General features: G+C 39.1%; 1 protein-coding gene across 2 annotated transcripts in view; it reads right to left on the reverse strand.

Annotated features, from left to right (window-relative positions):
* zgc:195001 (uncharacterized protein LOC567531 homolog) overlaps positions 1-18,159 on the reverse strand; it is an 83,176-nt gene that overhangs the window by 36,542 nt on the left and 28,475 nt on the right. The window contains exon 1 of one of the 2 annotated variants that reach the window (XM_051933561.1): positions 13,176-13,336. The exons of the other annotated variant lie outside the window; for it this stretch is intronic. Within the exon in view, the coding sequence (XP_051789521.1) occupies positions 13,176-13,197 (22 nt within the window). The 5' untranslated portion in view covers positions 13,198-13,336. Of the gene's footprint in view, positions 1-13,175; positions 13,337-18,159 lie in introns of those variants that run through there. 2 annotated transcript variants of the gene reach the window in all.

Genomic DNA, 18,159 nt, shown 5'->3' on the forward strand with positions numbered 1-18,159 from the left:
GTTGCACCCTATAATTTTTTGCCCCACCAATATTGCTGCAGATTACCCAACATTTACGTGGGAGTGCTATGGGCTCACATCAATCTGTCATCAATCTTTCAAACACAGTGCTGTCAGGGCTAGTGGTTTGAATTTGGTCACCCTCCAAGAGCCCAGGAATTGATCTTTGGGGCAAACTAGCCCATTGGCTGCACCCTGGGAAGAATACAGTTGAGTGGGTGGTGGAAGCGGTGGCCGCTACTCCACGCCCTCCCGAATCATCAGAATCATCTGGAGACAATCTTGGAAAACCATGGAAGAGCTGGTCAAAACTATGGAAAGACACTGTGCCAACCCTACTGACCAAGAAGCCAGAGGAGAAGATGCATGCCTGAGCAACCTGAGTGCCAAATCCAAAGCCGGACTATAATGACTCGGAGCTTACACCATGGAGAAGGGATTACTCCTCAGCTCTGATCTGTTGTTACTGCTGCGGAGAACCAGGTCATGTGAAAGCAAAATGCCCCAGGGCAGATGATCTGATGGATTATGGATGAGCTCACAGAGACAGGTATGAAAGTGCTACCACTCTCTTGGCTCCTTTTGCAGGAGCAGCTTGAGTCAATTGATGCCCTGTCCTTGACTTATATGACTTTGGCAGCAACACCACTATTGTCACCTGCTGCTATGTCCTGCCATGATAGTATGATGTGAAACAATGTGCCAAATAACCCACAAATCTGCAGAAGAACTGTACACCTTTCGTCCCCATGCCAATTATAGACATCCTGTTCAAGCAGATCAGATTGTTTGTATATAGTCTGTCCTTTCAAACCTTTGGCTTGGTGACACAAATGTATCTTTGTTTTAGTGGACTACTGTATACCACTCGATATACCCTTGTGAATGACATCCACAAGGAAGACCAGGGGAAGTCTTCTCTTCGCAGACTTTCAAGGAGGTCGCCAGACTTTTGCGCATCACCCACATCAAACTGTTTTTGTAGCATCCCTAACCCAACAGCTTCTTCAATCAGACACTCAAACAGATGTGCAGGGTGGTGCACATTTAGGGACAATTGATGGACTGAGATCAGCTCCTACTCCTCATCATCTTCGCCTTCCGAATGGCAGCCTCCTCCCTGCACAAAGTCATCGATTATGTTGTGACTTTACGCAATTGTTTCACAAAGCTGTGACCCCTGATCTGGAACCACTTAGAGAAAGCCCAGCACAGTCAGACCCATCTGTACAACTTAGGCACCTGCTTGCAGGTGTTCCACCAGGTGACAAGGTCTGGTTGTGAAAAGAATTGGTGGACTATTTAGTGTACTAATCCAACTGTGGTTATGGTGAACACTTCTTCCACATAAACCTCCTCAAGCCTTTCCGTGATTGGAGTGAAAACGGTACAACAGCTCCAGACTGCTGTCACTGTCCTGCTCCACAGACAGATTGAGGAGATCGTTCCTCCCCCAAACTATGCGACTCTTTAATTCCACCAGGGGGAGTAAACGTTAATATTTAACATTATACATAGTTATTGTCTGTTTTTTTCACCTGTATTATTATCATTCTTTAATTTAATATTATTTATTGTAACAGTATGCTGCTGCTGAAGAATGTGAATTTCCCATTGGGATTAATAAAGTATCTATCTATCTATCTATCTATCTATCTATCTATCTATCTATTGTGGAAACCCTATATGGGGACATTAAACAACTGAATTATGGAGACAATCTAAGTCCCCTGCAAAAGTAAGAATTTGCAGCAGTTATCGCCAAGGTAGAGGGTGTGGTTGATCCTAGCCTGGAACAGATGGAGCTGATAGCTCACAATATTGTAACCAAACTAGGAGTCGTGGTTAGGAAACATCCTTACCGTAACCCCAAGATGAAGCTAACAGAGTTAAAGTTTGGAAACCATACATATGCAACACTTGAGCATGATCGAAGAAAGTCACAGCCCATGGTCCCATTGTATTGATCCCAAACCCCCATGGAAGTAGTGCCCGGTATCTTTCAACACTTCATATGACAAAGAGCTACTGACAGATTCCTTTGACAGAGTCCACAAAGGAAAAAAGATGTGTTTAGCATCACCATTGGCTACTAGCATTATGGTGTTCTACCGTTTGGACTGCATGGGATCCAGTGACCTTCCAGCATCTGGTGGACAGATTGCTATGCCCACACAACACCTATAGTGCTCACCACCTCAACAACATCTTTGTTTATTCCAGCCCCTAAGAGTAGCATCTATAACAACTCTTGGCTGTCCTCTGCACCATCTGCGATGCTGGCCTTAGGATTAACTTCATTAAGTGCCTTTTCAGGTTGACCGAGGCTAGATATTTCAGACATGTGGTGGGAGGAGGACAGATCAAGCCTCAATGGTCCAAAGTGGCTGCCATTCACACCTACCCATGGCCACACTCCAAAAGGCAGGTTCAAGCCATCTTTGAGCTAGAAGGTTACAATCAGAGGTTTGTACCACATTTTTCCAAATGGGCTGTGCTTCTGTCAAACCTCACGAAGAAGAGAGCGCCTAACACAGTGACAAGGAGTTCTGAAGCAGAATCTGCATTCTGAGACTTAAAAATGGTGCTTACGTTGGCTCATATGCTGCTCACTACTAATTTCTCTTTGCTTTTTGTCGCAGACAGCCCAGGGCCCTGTCCAGTCGGTATGCCAACATTGTGGAAGAACCGGGGAAGAGAGTGTAATCAGGGCATTATCTCCCCCAGGGCACTAGAGAACAGCCCCTCTGGGTTGCTGTGGCAACATGGATTCGCACAGGGCATGCTGGGAGTTGGAGTTTGCTGCATCCCTGTTGGTTTCCATAGATACCGCCAAGGGGACCTGATGAAGCTGCAGAGCCCTACTTTGGGCTTTCACCACATTTGGGAGTGATTCTAGACTTCTCTAACAAGCCACCTGGAGCACTCCCATGTGCAGCTTAAAAGGAGCCACCTGCTTTCATTTCATGAGCCGGAGTCAGAAGGAAGGGAGATGAAGCTTGCTGGGAGGAGTGGAGGATGAATCAAATGGGTGGTCACACGTATACTGTCTGATAGGGCAGGGATTCACTCTCGTCCAACAGGGACCATATAACTCTGAGTGCTCCCAGGAAATGGCATCTCTGTCAAAGGAACACCATCCTGCATGATGGAGTTCCCTGACTCAGATCCACTCAAGAGAGCAAAAACCTTGGGGAAGCCGCAAAGGCTATAAATGCAGCTGATAAGCTCTCCTTTGCCTCATTTGCTCCTTGCAGCTTACATGTATCATACTGTATATCAATTCAGAATTAGAAATGTTTTACTTTTTGAATACCTATTCATGTTGTCAGCTTAATAGTTCTAGTTGCATTCAGCAAAAATATTTGAGCTCAGAACTTTGCATTTTTCATACAATGCATTCTTATTAGTTTTATTAAGATACAAGTCCTAAAACTCAGATGCAAAATTCACCCAAAGCAGGTTAAAAATGAAATTACCCAATGCTCAGCTCAGTTCTAGTCATGCTTTGGCTATGATTCTTTAATTATTATATCTAATTTGTTACTCCAATTATTTACTTATATTTCTTTCTTTGTTCTTCTACTGGAACTTTGAGAGTTATCAGCAGTGCATTTCGGATCAGATTGGTTTCTTAAGCCAAGCCTCTAGCTTTCATGTCAAGATGAGATCCCTTCTTTGACACCGACAGGAAACTAACACCCCATCCATGTTTGGTTCCTGTCTTGCATTTAATGTTGCTGGAATAAGCTTTGCCTCCCACAACCCTGAACTACATTAAGTATGTTCACTAAAGGATAGATATACATTTAAATCGAATGATAGCCTTTCAGAAAGGCATTTGCCAGTGGTAACTGCACTCACCCATTTAAAAATGATTATTACATTGTGTTTTTTAAAAATTTGGAGGTTATTGTGAATGATGCATCATTGCTAGCCCTTTCCTCAAATGTAATAACATTTAATATAATGCTAACCATAAACTAAAATTTACAAATAAAAACAAACAATAAAAGTGTCTACTAAATCTTCATTCATAAAATGCCTTGATGTACAGCAGTGAAATTAAGAGTTTCATCTAAATATATAATTTTATATGAAATATCAATGAAGCTTCTCACTTTGCCTAAGCTGCAGACATTAATTAACACTGTAATGTAAGTTATCCAATGCTGTCCACTACACCATAATATTTTGAACCTTTATTAACGTACTTTGGCCACATTTCCCACTTCTGGTTTATTTGCTTAATTGATGGCATCTTTTTAATTGCAGGCTGACTGGGGCATAAAAAAGACATCAAGAATTAGCAAGCAGGTTAGAGCTCTCATTGAATGGTAACGGGCGTAAAGAATAGAATTGACTGGTGTGCATACTGAAGAATAACTCCACAGTCCACTGTTTGTCTCACATATTCATTGCCTTCTGATAAATGTTATATTTTTATTTGTAACATACTTTGTGACAGTATTAAGAGAGTGAAAGAAACAGCTCAAAAATAATTTTAATGACTAATTATGGGAAAACATTTAGATAATGGGAGGAATAATTTTAATAATAAAAAATAAAATAATTTTGTTTTTGCCAAAAGCAATTTAAGGCAAAGAAATAGAAATAAAAGAATTATAAAAATATCTTGTGTTTGTTCATCTATATATATTTAGGCAGGAAAGCAATAGATGTTCAAGGAATGAGATATGGACAAAATTCTAGTATATGATTCATAAATCATGCCTGTGACTAAGTGCCTGCTGACAGGGGCTGGGAAATGGAGAGGTTTCTTTCTTCATTTGTTTGAGTTTCTAAATCCATTCACATAATAAATAAGAGGAAAGAGAATATAATATAATTGCAAATAAAAACAGAATCAGGCACAAACTAACACTTAGACTTTCAAAATACATTTAAGACCAAAATAAGCTTTGTGGTGTACGGCCAGGGCCCTTTCCTGGCCAGGATGCCTCTACGCTGGAAGGACCAGAGAGGGAGTGTATCCAGAGCATTACCTCCCACAGAGCCCTAGGTGGCAGGCCCCCTGGATTGTAGCGGTGCCTCGGACTCCTGCAGGGCTCCATGGGAGATTGGTGCAGCCCTGTTGGGTTCCGTGTACGCCACCAGGGGGTGCTGCACCTGCTCCTGAGCCCTTATTTGCAGCATTTCTGCCACACCTGGAAGGTGCTGCGAGATCTAGGTCAAAGAGCACCTGGAGCACTTCCGAGCCAGCAGCCACTATGCTGGGAGCCAGAGTCGGGTGGAAGAGGACGAAGCTTGCCAGGAAGAATGTAAGCTGTACAAGTGGGAAAAAGGTGAAGGTGTTTCCCATGGTAAAAAGGAAAAAAAAAAGTGTGCCCTGAACTTGTGTCTCACATCTGTCTGTGTCGGGTTTGGGTGGCAGTGCGCCCCCTGGTGGTCCACAGCATGCATGGTTTCTTAAGTATTTTACAAATGCAAAATAAAAAAAAACTGAAGAAAGAATGTTTCTTTCTATTTATATACACTATAACCCAGTAGCGTTATTAGGCCTTTGAATGTGAGTATGCCTAAGAGTTGTGAACTGTCTTTCAGTTTATAAACTGCACTTGCTCACATTACTTCAACAACTAAACCTGCCTTTGCTTCTACCTGTATGACTTCAGAAGGGCCAGCTACTACAAGAATAGTCACTGAAGACAACTAATTCATTCTTCACCACTTTGTCCTTTTCTCTTTGGTATCATTAATCCTTTCAGATTCAGCATGACAGTGACTCTCCTCTGATGTTTATGATTGATTGGGTGTTGAACACTGAGGTGTCCTGTGATTCCTCTGATGGAAAGGGTGGTGAATACACAGGCTTCATCTGTCAGGGATCTTATAACCATTAGGTAATAGTTTAAGTGAGTGTGTAATTCATTTCTTATCCACCTGCTTCCTTCACTCGTTAGTAAAGCATATGCACTAAAAGTAGTAGAATGCTTGTACTCCAGTCATTTTCTCTGAACTCCCACTTCCCCCAACACACAATCTGTCTATCTTTTGCTGTTTGTTTCTATTCCAAGTGAACCATGGTTATTTGAGTCATCGTACAGAATTGCTGATTATTCATGTTCTCCAGTGACATTCATTTCTCTGGTTTCAGCTTCTCTCTAACTCACAAACCTGTTTCCTTCAACATCCAGATTAACCAACTCAAGGAGCCATCTGTGGGTTCGTGACCTGTTCAATGTACTGAAGCAAATCTTTGATGTCAAAAGGGGTGGGTTCTATGTAGTCACTCTAGGAAGCAATTCAATTATGCAATACAGGAAGATTTTCTTAGACCACAATTAGTTTTAAAAAGGTATATTAAGGATGCGGTACTTTACTCTGTCATACAAGCATTCCATCCATTCTTATCTATCTATGTATTTTCTCTACATAATTTCTTCTTGGCAGGGACTCCAAAGTCTAGACCGCTAATACAAACTGAGCAACACACAAATATACATACATACACACAAGACACATACAAGTTCACATACATTTACACTTCAACTCTGCTACCAGCCTGACAACCTTTTTGACATGTATCAGTTAACTGAAATCGTAGACACAACTCTCACAAACATATTAATTTTGTATGAAGCACATTTCAGCTTATACCTGAGCTCAGAAACGATGCCACCAAACAGATGCAGATCTTTCAATAGATACTCCAGCCTACGCCCAGCCTCTTGTCTATTGTATGTAATTACTGAGACAATTTCTTTTTGTTTAAGCTTTGCCCTTTTCCTTTATTTACCATTTTTTCTTTTTTCTATATTTCTGTTTTTTATATATACTGTATGCAGTGCGGCGACACGGTGGCGCAGTGGGTAGCGCTGCTGCCTCGCAGTTGGGAGATCTGGGGACCCGGGTTCACTTCCCGGGTCCTCCCTGCGTGGAGTTTGCATGTTCTCCCCGTGTCTGCGTGGGTTTCCTCCGGGCACTCCGGTTTCCTCCCACAGTCCAAAGACATGCAGGTTAGGTGGATTGGCGATTCTAAATTGGCCCTAGTGTGTGCTTGGTGTGTGGGTGTGTTTGTGTGTGTCCTGCGGTGGGTTGGCACCCTGCCCGGGATTGGTTCCCTGCCTTGTGCCCTGTGTTGGCTGGGATTGGCTCCAGCAGACCCCCGTGACCCTGTGTTCGGATTCAGCGGGTTGGAAAATGGATGGATGGATGGATGTATGCAGTGCTGATGTTAGGTTATTTTGCACCCTAGGTCAAGCTTATTAGTGCGCCAACTGACTGTTCAGAAGCTAACCCATGCAGCTGGGTTTTTCCTCCCTTATGATCTACACCCTAGGTGAATGTCTAATTTGCCTTAACGGTGGCATCGGCTCTTACTGTATACACCAATCAGCAATAACATCAAAGCCATCTGTCTAATATTGTTTAGGTCCCACTCGTGCAGCCAAAACAGCTCTGACCCATCGTGGCATGGACTTTACAAGACCTCTGAAGTTGTCATGCAGTATTTGGCACCAAGATATTAGCAGCAGATCCTTTGAGTCTTGTACATTGTGAGATGGGGCCTCCATGGATCAGGCTTTTTTTTCTAGCATATCCCACAGATGCTTGTTTGGATTGAGATCTGAGGAATTTAAAGGCCAATTCAGCACCTTGAGTACTTTTGGCATGTTCCTCAAACCATTCCTGTATAGTGTTTGCAGTGTGGCAGATCACATTATCCTGCTGAAAGAGGTCACTACCATCAGGGAATCCTGTTGCCATGAAATGATGTTCTTGGTCTGCGGCAATCTTAAAATAGGAGGTATATGTCAAAGTTACTTCTATATAAATGCCAGGACCCAAGGAGTCCCAGCAGAACATTGCCAGGAGCATCACACTCCCTCATCCAGTTTGCCTTCTTGCCATAGTGCATCCTGCTGCCATCTCTTCACCAGCTAAATAATCCTCACACACCAGGCTGTCCACAAGATTTAAAAGAAAACATGATTCATTAGACCAGGCATCTTTCTTCCATTACTCCATTGTCCAGTTATAACAGTTATAACAGTGGTGAACAGGGGTGGGCAAGGACACTCTGAACTGTCTCTGCGATGCGATGCACAGTATATTCCAACATCTTTCTTTTGTGGCTAACATTAACTTTTTCAGCAATTTGTGTTATAGTAGCTTTTCTGTGGGATTGGACCAGATGAGCTATCTATGTTTATCAATGAGGTATGCACCTTTTGTCCTTCTTTGGAAAACTTTTTGTATGGACTAACACTGCATTGCAGGAACAGCCCACAAGACATGCAATTTTCAAGATGCTCTGATCCAGATGTCTAGTCATCACAATTTGACCCTTGTCAAAGTCAATCAGATCCTTATGCTTGCCCATTTTTTCTGCCATCAACACATAAACTTCCAGAACTGACTCTTAACTTGTTCTCTAATATATCCCACCTCTTGACAGGTGCCATTGTAACAAGATAATCAATGTTTTTCACTTCATCTATCAGTGGTTTTAATGTTGTGGCTGATAGTTGTATATGCTATGTATAAATATCTTGCAATGTTATTAGTAGTTCTTAAGTATACTGGGATCTATTATTTGCATTAAAAGTTGCTTTAAAAATTAAAGATAGTTATTTCACCGAAGAGTTATTGAAGGTTCCAAACAAGTTCATTATGTGGCAATTTATAAAGATATTGTACCATATTTAGACACTATTGTACCATCTGAATAAATAACACAAGAAGAAATACCTAGAAACGTTTAATATGCAGCTAGTTTAACAAAGAAAGATTCATTTAACATACAGTGCCTGGTAGACCTTTATTAAGGCATTGAGGCCTCATTCCCATTGTAAAATGAATTGTTCAGATTAAGCCCTATACTTGGAAGATGTAATATGTAAAAATGTTGTGATTATAGTTATATTTAGTTTCAGTAAGCATCCAGAAAGACAGGTGCATGGGAGACACCTACTGTACATACGAGCACATTCCCATATTCTCTTTGCTCTTAAAAAATATTTTATGTATCACTGACAGTTTTAATGGAGTAATGAATACATGAAAGTAGTGGGAAGGGTGATGACAGTTGTCAGCAATTAATGTTTTATCTACATATAGCAGAACATTCCCAGAGCATGGAGCAAGCTAAAAAATTGTCTTCTGATAATTTCAGTTAAGGTTCCACATTGCAAAAAATGTAATCTAAGCAAGTGAAAAGTATTTATATCATGACATTAAATCTTGTTTTCCTTATTGTAAGACTTATTGACATAAAAAATGTTGTATTTATGATTATTTACTTTATGTTAAGAAATCTTGTCAAGTAAATTTTGCTAACCCATTGGCAGATTTTTTTTTTTTTTTGCTAAACAAAGTGAAACAACTGCCATTAAATTATTTTTTTCTTGTCTAATTTTTGCATGTGCATTTTTTGCATTGCACTAACTGATAACAGAATCCAGTATGGAATATGTAGCTTATTTTCCTGTTTGAATTTGGAGGATATCAGAAACTGTAGTATTGCTTTAGATGGTAATTCAGTTGAACAAAGAAGATAAAAAAATAAATTATTCCTTACCACATTACTTGCCAAGTTCAAAAATCATTGTTAATCATTTTTCTAATATTATTTGTTTTATTGTTTACATTTAGTACTAGCAATAGTTTAGTTTTCTGCAGACCTTACTGTCTTACCTTCTAGAGGTAGATTTTTAAACTTCACAAAGGCAAAGAAGAAACTTTATATCTTTAACAAAAATAATATGGCAGGTATAAGGAATAATTAAGCATTTTCACAGAAAGAACTTGCTTCAACTGATTATTCCAGATTTCATTAGAATATAGCTCTAATATGCTACCAAAGAACAAGTAAGGGACATGATATATTATGACCAGAGAATAAAAAAAGCTAGATGGAAAAAGTTATTTCTGCACAGCAGTAACTCATAATGTAGGGTTAATATTTGAATGCCTGTAGTAACTTGACAGGGTTCAGAAATGAAAAAAGGCCTTATGTTCCTCTCATAGTTAGAGCCAGTGGTCTAATGTGCAGCACAAAAGTCAAAGCAGTTTCTTCTGTTCTGCTCCGTGACAGAGCACAAAGAAAACACTACAACTATAGATTCCTAGACATAAGTTTTCTAGATGTCTGAATGAGGTAACCTTTATATAACAACTAACTGAAATTCTGCATTGCTAGGAGGATGAAGAAGCCAAGTATTTGGTTTCATTTCAAGCACCTGCTTATGAGAACCCATGAGTGAAATTTTTTCTGTTCTCCTGCTGTTCTCCAGCTTACTATAATTTCATTTTGCAGTCACAGGTCAAAACATGCCAAATTGAAACTAAACATTTCTCATTCATTATTATTCTCGACTGTCTTACGCTTTATAAATTAAAAAAAATATATTAAGCTAAATCAAAAAATCAGTTGGCATTATTTTTGTGTGATGTCCCTGAACAGCTTAATACTTGTGAGTAAGATATGAGGCTTTTACTTGTGACCCAATAACTGTCATTGTACCTTTGGCCAGTTTTCATATTGACCAACATGTAACCTGCTTCAAAAAATAATCTAAGTGATTTTAGGCAATGTGATAACTCAACATAAATTCATGACAAAGAAGTACCATGTGTTGACTTCAAAACCAAAAAAACTGTCCATATTTTTTATTTAAATTCAGATTGGCCAAAATTCAAAATGGACTTAAGTTTTCAAAAAAAGTAACTATGCAACTCTGTAATGGTGAGAAAGATTGCACGAGAAATTCAGAACTCATAATTATCTTCTTGTTTTTTCACTTACACTTTAAATCTCATTTTACAAAAAGAATCACTTGAAATGCTACAGGTACCTAACATTTTCATCATGGATGTTATCTACGTACATACTAGTACATAATGTTAGTTTTTGTGACATTTTCATATTATACGTACATACTTTTCAATATCCTAAATGGTGGAAGAATTTCTTTTAGTTTTTTGATGTTATCATCACAAAAATTATCTTTCTGTGTGTTAATTTATAGGTATATTTAAATTGCCTAATGGTTATGATGATTATTACTATTTTGCATAGTGCTAACCTGGGTAATTAAACAACACAGAAAACTAACTGTTATCAATTATTATTTAATAAATTGATAATAAATAACATTTTAAAAATATACAAACAAATATCAATAAGTAAACACAAAAGGAATTTTCAATAAAAAAGGTTTCCCTCAATGAATAAAAATCAAAAAAGAATTTGATAGAATAGGACCTTTACCAATTGATAAACATAATATTGAGAACCTGAACTTATTCTTATTTTGATGTGCGCCAACAGCCATTCTGATGTATATTATAGCACACTAACACTTTTCTAATTTTAAATTATCATCTAGAAGTTTTTTTTATTGCTGTGAGTCACTCAACTTAGAAATCAAATCTGAAAATGCTTATTGCATGATTACCTTCATTGTATGTGGCATGAAGCAATTTAAAATTGACAAAGAAAAACGTAGTAAATGCAGCTGTATATTCAAACGCTATTTACTCTATGCAGGCGAGCATGTTTACAAGTACAAATTTTAATTTTAAAACTTTTGTTTTAAAAAAATCAATACATGGTACCTGCATAGTGTAGACACCCACGAGCATGTGTGTAAATGACACTGCACATTGAAAAGATGAAACAAAGTAAGGTAACTTGCCAGTTTAGTAAAATACTGTAATAATAATTCACAGTGTCTTTTTTCTTATTATAAGAAAACATTGTGTACAATAAATATGACTCCAATGGTTTAATGGGCATCATGGCATGCAATGTTAGGATGAAACAATTAAATTAAGTTGCAGCAGGATTCTGCTTTTAAAAAAAAACAAAAAAAATGCACTATGCTGTAACTTAGAGTTTGCATGTATAATATAACATCTACAACTTAAAATTGTACAGTTGCAGTTTCTGAACAGCCTGCACAAAACAGCATATCACACTAAAGTTCCGATTGTGTTGTCATCTGAGCATGAAGCTATGATGTCATTTAAATTCCTGCAACTGTTCAATATAAAATAAAAAAAATATTTAACCCCTACTGAAAGTATATATTTAACTGGATATCGATTTTCATAGCATGAATTTTGAAAAGCATTAATGGGTTTTCATTGTTTATATAACTTTGTGGCAGCAGCAGGTAAGAAAATCTGAAGCAGTGGCGAGTTGCTACATTTTCCAATTGTGAGAAACACTGGTCTCTCCAAAAACCTATAAGAACGGCACTAATTTTACAACGTTTACATGAGATTTTTATTTTTATTCTCAACAAATGTTAAAACAAAGTCTAATGTCAAAAGTAAAAATACTGGAAAATGTGATTATTGCTAATTATTTAATTTTTATGGGTACAAATTATTTTAAACTCATAATAACAACATTGTTTAGTTTAATTAAAGACTGACTGAAAGTATAGTTTAAGAACTACCTTATTCTTATTTTTCTATTTTTTTATTATTATTAGATATATAGAATATTTTTGTATATGTTTATTCTATACACTTCTAAAATTTCTGTCAAACTTTGAATATAACAGAATAAAGTAACCTTCCCAAAAGCTGCATTAATTGAATTAAATCAGTTATTCATTTTTATGCTATACAATTTCCTATACAAAGAGTCTTATCTGAAATAATAAGGAAGTTGGACTTTACTGAAAACCAAAAAGAAAATTTCCTTTACAGTTGCTTATATTGCACTCATCCTCTTCCTTTGCATGTCTTACTGTTTGTTAAACACACTTTGCTCTGTGGTTGTTGAATGTTTTTCACACATTTTATAAAATAACAATTGGGCCATTACATTTGCCATAATCTGGGCACACCAACTTCACAAATCAAGACATGTGCTTAACTCTGGACAGAGTCTCATTTCAGATCAGTCTGTAGAACCACAAAAACTAGACTCCTGCAAAAAAAAAACTCAGCAAAACTAGAAAAGTAGTCAGAATAACTCATACTTAGAATTTCATACTTAGAATGCAAATGCAAATACTTGGATTTCGTGATCTGGGTGAACATACTCTCAGTACTGGAGGACCCAGGTCATCATGTAATGCTGACAATTTCAGTAATAACAGTACAGTTCCTATGTTAAGGTAAGATGGTTAAAAAGTAATCCCAAAGGACTCATTCTTAGCTGTCAACTGGCTTGCAGTGAATGACACACTTACCTAATTTCCTTTCCTCAGGCATCTCTCCTTTTCTCTAGTGTTGAATAGACAGGCTTTCACTTAACTTTAAGTTAATGTCAGCATGTCCCCTATGAGTTTCACTGTTACCAGAGTGAGGCTTGCTGTGTCACCTGAGCCTCTAGCCACTCAGTGTAACTGTGTTTGCCTGTCTGTCTGATGGGCTTCCTGTCCTTCTCTAGGTCAGGGTCTGCTTTACTACTTTTTTTCTTTCATGGTAGCTGAATATATTAGCGCTGTATCTGATACAACATTTTAATGATTATGCTTTTTCTTAATTCATGATTGTTTCAGATATTGTTTTTTGTTTGACAGGTTTCTGCCTGGTTCTACATTCAAAACTCACACCATTTACTCCTTTAAAACTGATATTTCTATCCACTTAAGCAATTGCAAGAAATTCTTTATTTCAGATAAATTCAATTTTCTAGATGTATTTATGTGTAATTTAGGTGAAAATATGAATGTGTGAATGATTTTCATATGAATCTCTCTCTTTCTGTTGCTTTTCCTACAAAGTTCTTCAGGAATGCACTTTATCTTCATAGTTTTTTCATGAGTGTCAAACGTTTTGAAACTAAGAACAGCTGTTAAGTCAGTCTGTTGCTCTTCATCACCATCTATGTCTCTTTCTCTCTCTCTCTCTCTCTCTCTCTCTCCCTCCCCCATTCTAAAAACATCAGACCCCTGATGGGAAGACTGAACACTATGAGAATTGCAGATATAAATCTATCTGCATATTGTCTCACATGCCCTTGAAAGATTAAGAAGTCGCATCAGTGCCAGGCAGTATAGGCAGAGTTGTTATTTTGTCATGAGGGTTAGCAAATTATAACATTATTAAAGCAAAATCACATATTCACCGCACTAAAATCACATATTCACCACACTAAACACATAGACACACAGCAGTTTTGCTCCACACAAAACCTACAAACAAAGGAAAAATGCAATGCCATTACATGAACCAAAAGAGTCCCTGAAAATATAGGGTAGGGGCAAAGGACTAAAAAAGACTAATGTTAAGTGTCTTTCTATAATGAAAATTCTTTAACATTTATTTTAATGGCAGAATAAAAGTCACAAAACCATGAAACCAAAAAAGAAAAACAAAATCACCATTCAACCATAAGCTAGAGGAGCGGTCACAGTGAGGGATTATAGAGGAATATTGCCATAAATATAAAAGCGCAAAGTATTAGCACTACTTGAAACACTTAAGCTGAATAATTTGTTGGCTAAAAGTACTTAATTACAGCGTGTCAGAAGGACAATGCATAGCATTGTTCATAATGGGCACCAGTTTTTTTTTAATACTCTCTACTGTCATTACCGCCAGCAGGTTGAAGGTGGTTCTCATAACTGAGAATGCCGTCTCAAGTATCATGTTTCAGTGGGCCTCTCTTGAAGTGATGTTACTGGCCCAGAATAACGCTGCATATAAAACTGCACAGGCTGTCATAGATTTGTTGAATGTGTAATGGATGTCACTACCCACATTAAAGGAATGAAGTCAACTAAAAAAAGATCAGTCTGCTCTGGCCTGTCTTATGTAGCTCTTTCATGTTACTAGATCAAACCACCTAGTCATTTAGGTGAAACCCCAAGTACTTGTACCCATTTACCACCTCCACATCCACTCCCAGAATAGTGACCAAGTACTGAAGTGTGGTGTGGAGAAAGTCAATAGGCACTTCCTTGTTTTGCTGATGTTGTGTTTCAGGTAATCCAAGAAACAAAGTTTTCCATCTGATTCCTATACTCTGGCAAATTCCTCTTGTCAGTACACCACAGTAGTGCAGAATCATCTGGGAATTTCTACAAACGACATAACTTAGTGTTATACAGTAGTATATTTAAAGTCTGCAGTATATAGTATATGTATAGGTGACAAGGGCTGTTCCTTGTGGTTCTCCACATCAGAGACACTGTCCTTGAGACTGAAACACTGCAGTCTGGCCAAGAAATAGTCATGTCTTCAGTATACTTTCTGGGGATGAAAAAATCTATTGTTAAGCTAACAATTTTTAACTATAAATGGGTCTAGAATATTTGAGCACCTGTTCACAAATTATCTGTTTGTGGGAAGTTGTAGATTCAAATATAGCATATTAAAATACAAAACAAGCTGTAATCGAAAAGAAAAGCAAGAATGTTAAAGAATTAATAAATCTCTTTAGATACAATTTATTTGAAGTTGTCTACTTTTAGTAACCATTTACAAAAAAATATTGTATTAAGGGTAAACATTGCTGGTTATGATCTTTTTACTTATTTGCACTAAGTTAAAAAATGTAGGGCACTGAAATAAAAAAAAGACCCTGCCCCTTCTGGTCTGCACCACATAAAAGGAAACCACTCCCAAAGAATGGTGTCTCATTTTAGATGCTGACCAGGCTTCTGCTCTGTCCCAATCCAGAAGAAACTACGTATACCTCTCAAACGTTACATCCAAAAGACTTATTGTTGATAAGAAAACACACATTGAACTGCTTAAGTTTCATTATTTTACTTGATTTGGTTTGAAATTAAATGGATATTTTTACCCAGTTGGCACCCCAAACAGCCTGCTTTGTCTTACACCATCGTTTTGTTCCTCTACATTGGCATAGTTAGCAAGTTAGTCTTGGGCAAAATAACAAAATTAACACCTGTTATGAGGTCATAGAAGGACCCTTTCCCAGTAGGGCCAAGGTCTGTCACAGCTACACATCCCCAAGAAACCCAGGTATAATGTAAAGACTTTTATAGTAATCTTTGAAAGAATGGCCATGTGCCAACAATGGTTGTAACACGACTGGGCACATTTAATCACTCTGTTTTTGTCAGGTGAGGTGTAGCACTGTGTCTGACTATCCATCCATCCATTTTCCAACCCGCTGAATCCGAACACAGGGTCACGGGGGTCTGCTGGAGCCAATCCCAGCCAACACAGGGCACAAGGCAGGAACCAATCCCGGGCAGGGTGCCAACCCACCGCAGGACACACACAAACACACCCACACACCAAGCACACACTAGGGCCAATTTAGAATCGCCAATCCACCTAACCTGCATGTCTTTGGACTGTGGGAGGAAACCGGAGCGCCCAGAGGAAACCCACGCAGACACGGGGAGAACATGCAAACTCCACGCAGGGAGGACCCGGGAAGCGAACCCGGGTCCCCAGGTCTCCCAACTGCGAGGCAGCAGCGCTACCCACTGCGCCACCGTGCTGCCCTGTGTCTGACTACCAAACATTAAAATGAGAAGTACTGGCGTGTTACAAGCTCACCCCTACTTGTCAGGCCTAACATTGCTGGTACTGGAAATTCGATCCAGAGAGCCCCACTCAAGTCCAGGCCTTTGACCTATGGGGCCAGCTTACCCTCCGGCAGTGCCCAGAGAGAACATAGCAGAGTGAGTGGTGGAAACAGTGGATGTAGACTTTCTAGTTCATACCCTTCCTGCATTTGGCCTGACCTTTCCGAAGACAATCCTAGGCCGACCTGGAGGACCTAGTGGATATCATAAGAGTGGCAGTGCACTGCATCCCTAGCCAGGAGACCAGAGGACCAGCGATGTGGGCAGATGGCTCGACCTCAAAAGGCTGATGCAGTGGTGAAATAGGCAGAACCATCTCCTTGGAGAAGGGACCATTCCCCAATCAAGGAGTGATGTTACTGGTGTGGTGAGATGGGACACATAAACCAACTGCCCCCACCTAGATGAGGTCATGGAGTGTGACTGGGCCTTGGAAAACAGGTACTGTAATGCAGCTGCATCTAACCTTCTCATTGTTCCTTTCTCAGGCATAGCTCTTCTAAATGTTACCATCATTGCTGTTACATCCTATTGCAACAGTATGACAGCACCTCAACCAGTTTTACCTGTATCCACAGCGTTGCAAAGGTCTACCCCACCACAGTGTGCTGGCTATACAGTATGTACAAGGAGAGGCACGCCAACTGCAGTTGATTGTTGCAACCACCCACATTATGCCATGGAAGAGACTGACCCAAACCAAAGATGATCAGGTTTGGCTGTGACTAAGACCGGTGAGCCTGGCCCTGGACAGACAACCACTGCCTGAAGTTGACACTTTGCCATGCAATGTGAAGGTAAGGGCTTGGCAACCCAATATGATGTGACAGGTTATGAGGGAACAGACGTCAACAACCTCTGACCCCTCCACATCTGCGTGTGCTGCACCTGATCCACTTGCATCCCTGCAACTTCGCTTTTGCTCCATGCCAGCTTCCTTTAAGCATGAGCAGTGGAATGACAATATGCTGTAGTCTGCAAGGAATGCAATCGTCAAGGGAGATGAGCATGTCTTTTTCACCTTAAATAATAATCTGATATATTGGGTGATGGAGGCACAAGGCAAGGTGAGGAGCAAGTTCCTTGTTCTGCGGGTGTACAGCATCGAGATATGTGACCCTGCATATTCCCACATATTGGATGCCCATCTAAGCAGGGCTGTGGAGTCAGAGTCGAGTAGTCTGAGAAAATTTTGGGTACCTAGAGTTGGGGTCGGAGTCAGTAAAAATGTATAGACTCTGACTCCTATTTAATTTAAATTGTAATGAAAAAAAATACAGCAAGTTCAAATGTCCCATTTCACAAACAATAGTCATGATTAAGTACTTCTCTGATGTAAGAATAAAGCCCAGTGCGTAGTGTTACTACTAGTGTGAAGTTCAGCTGAGCTATTATACAACTTGACATTCACATATTCTAATCTGGATTATGGTACATTATAAAAGGTGTTTTCATTTTATTTCAGATATAACATGCTTAACAAGTTAATTTGAGTGTAAACAAGTGTAATGATGTAGGTGGAGGTGTGTGCTATGGCCTGATGTGTGTTCAGGGGTTCTTGTCTTTTGTTTAAACTGGCCAATACGGTAGAGAGTCAGCTTCCTAGCCAGTAGTTCTGTGCTTAAATGATGTGTATGTTGCCTTCCTTCAATCAACATGGAAA

Source organism: Erpetoichthys calabaricus, chromosome 11 (assembly GCF_900747795.2).
Source record: "Erpetoichthys calabaricus chromosome 11, fErpCal1.3, whole genome shotgun sequence".
NCBI classification, from domain to species: Eukaryota; Metazoa; Chordata; class Cladistia; order Polypteriformes; family Polypteridae; genus Erpetoichthys; species Erpetoichthys calabaricus.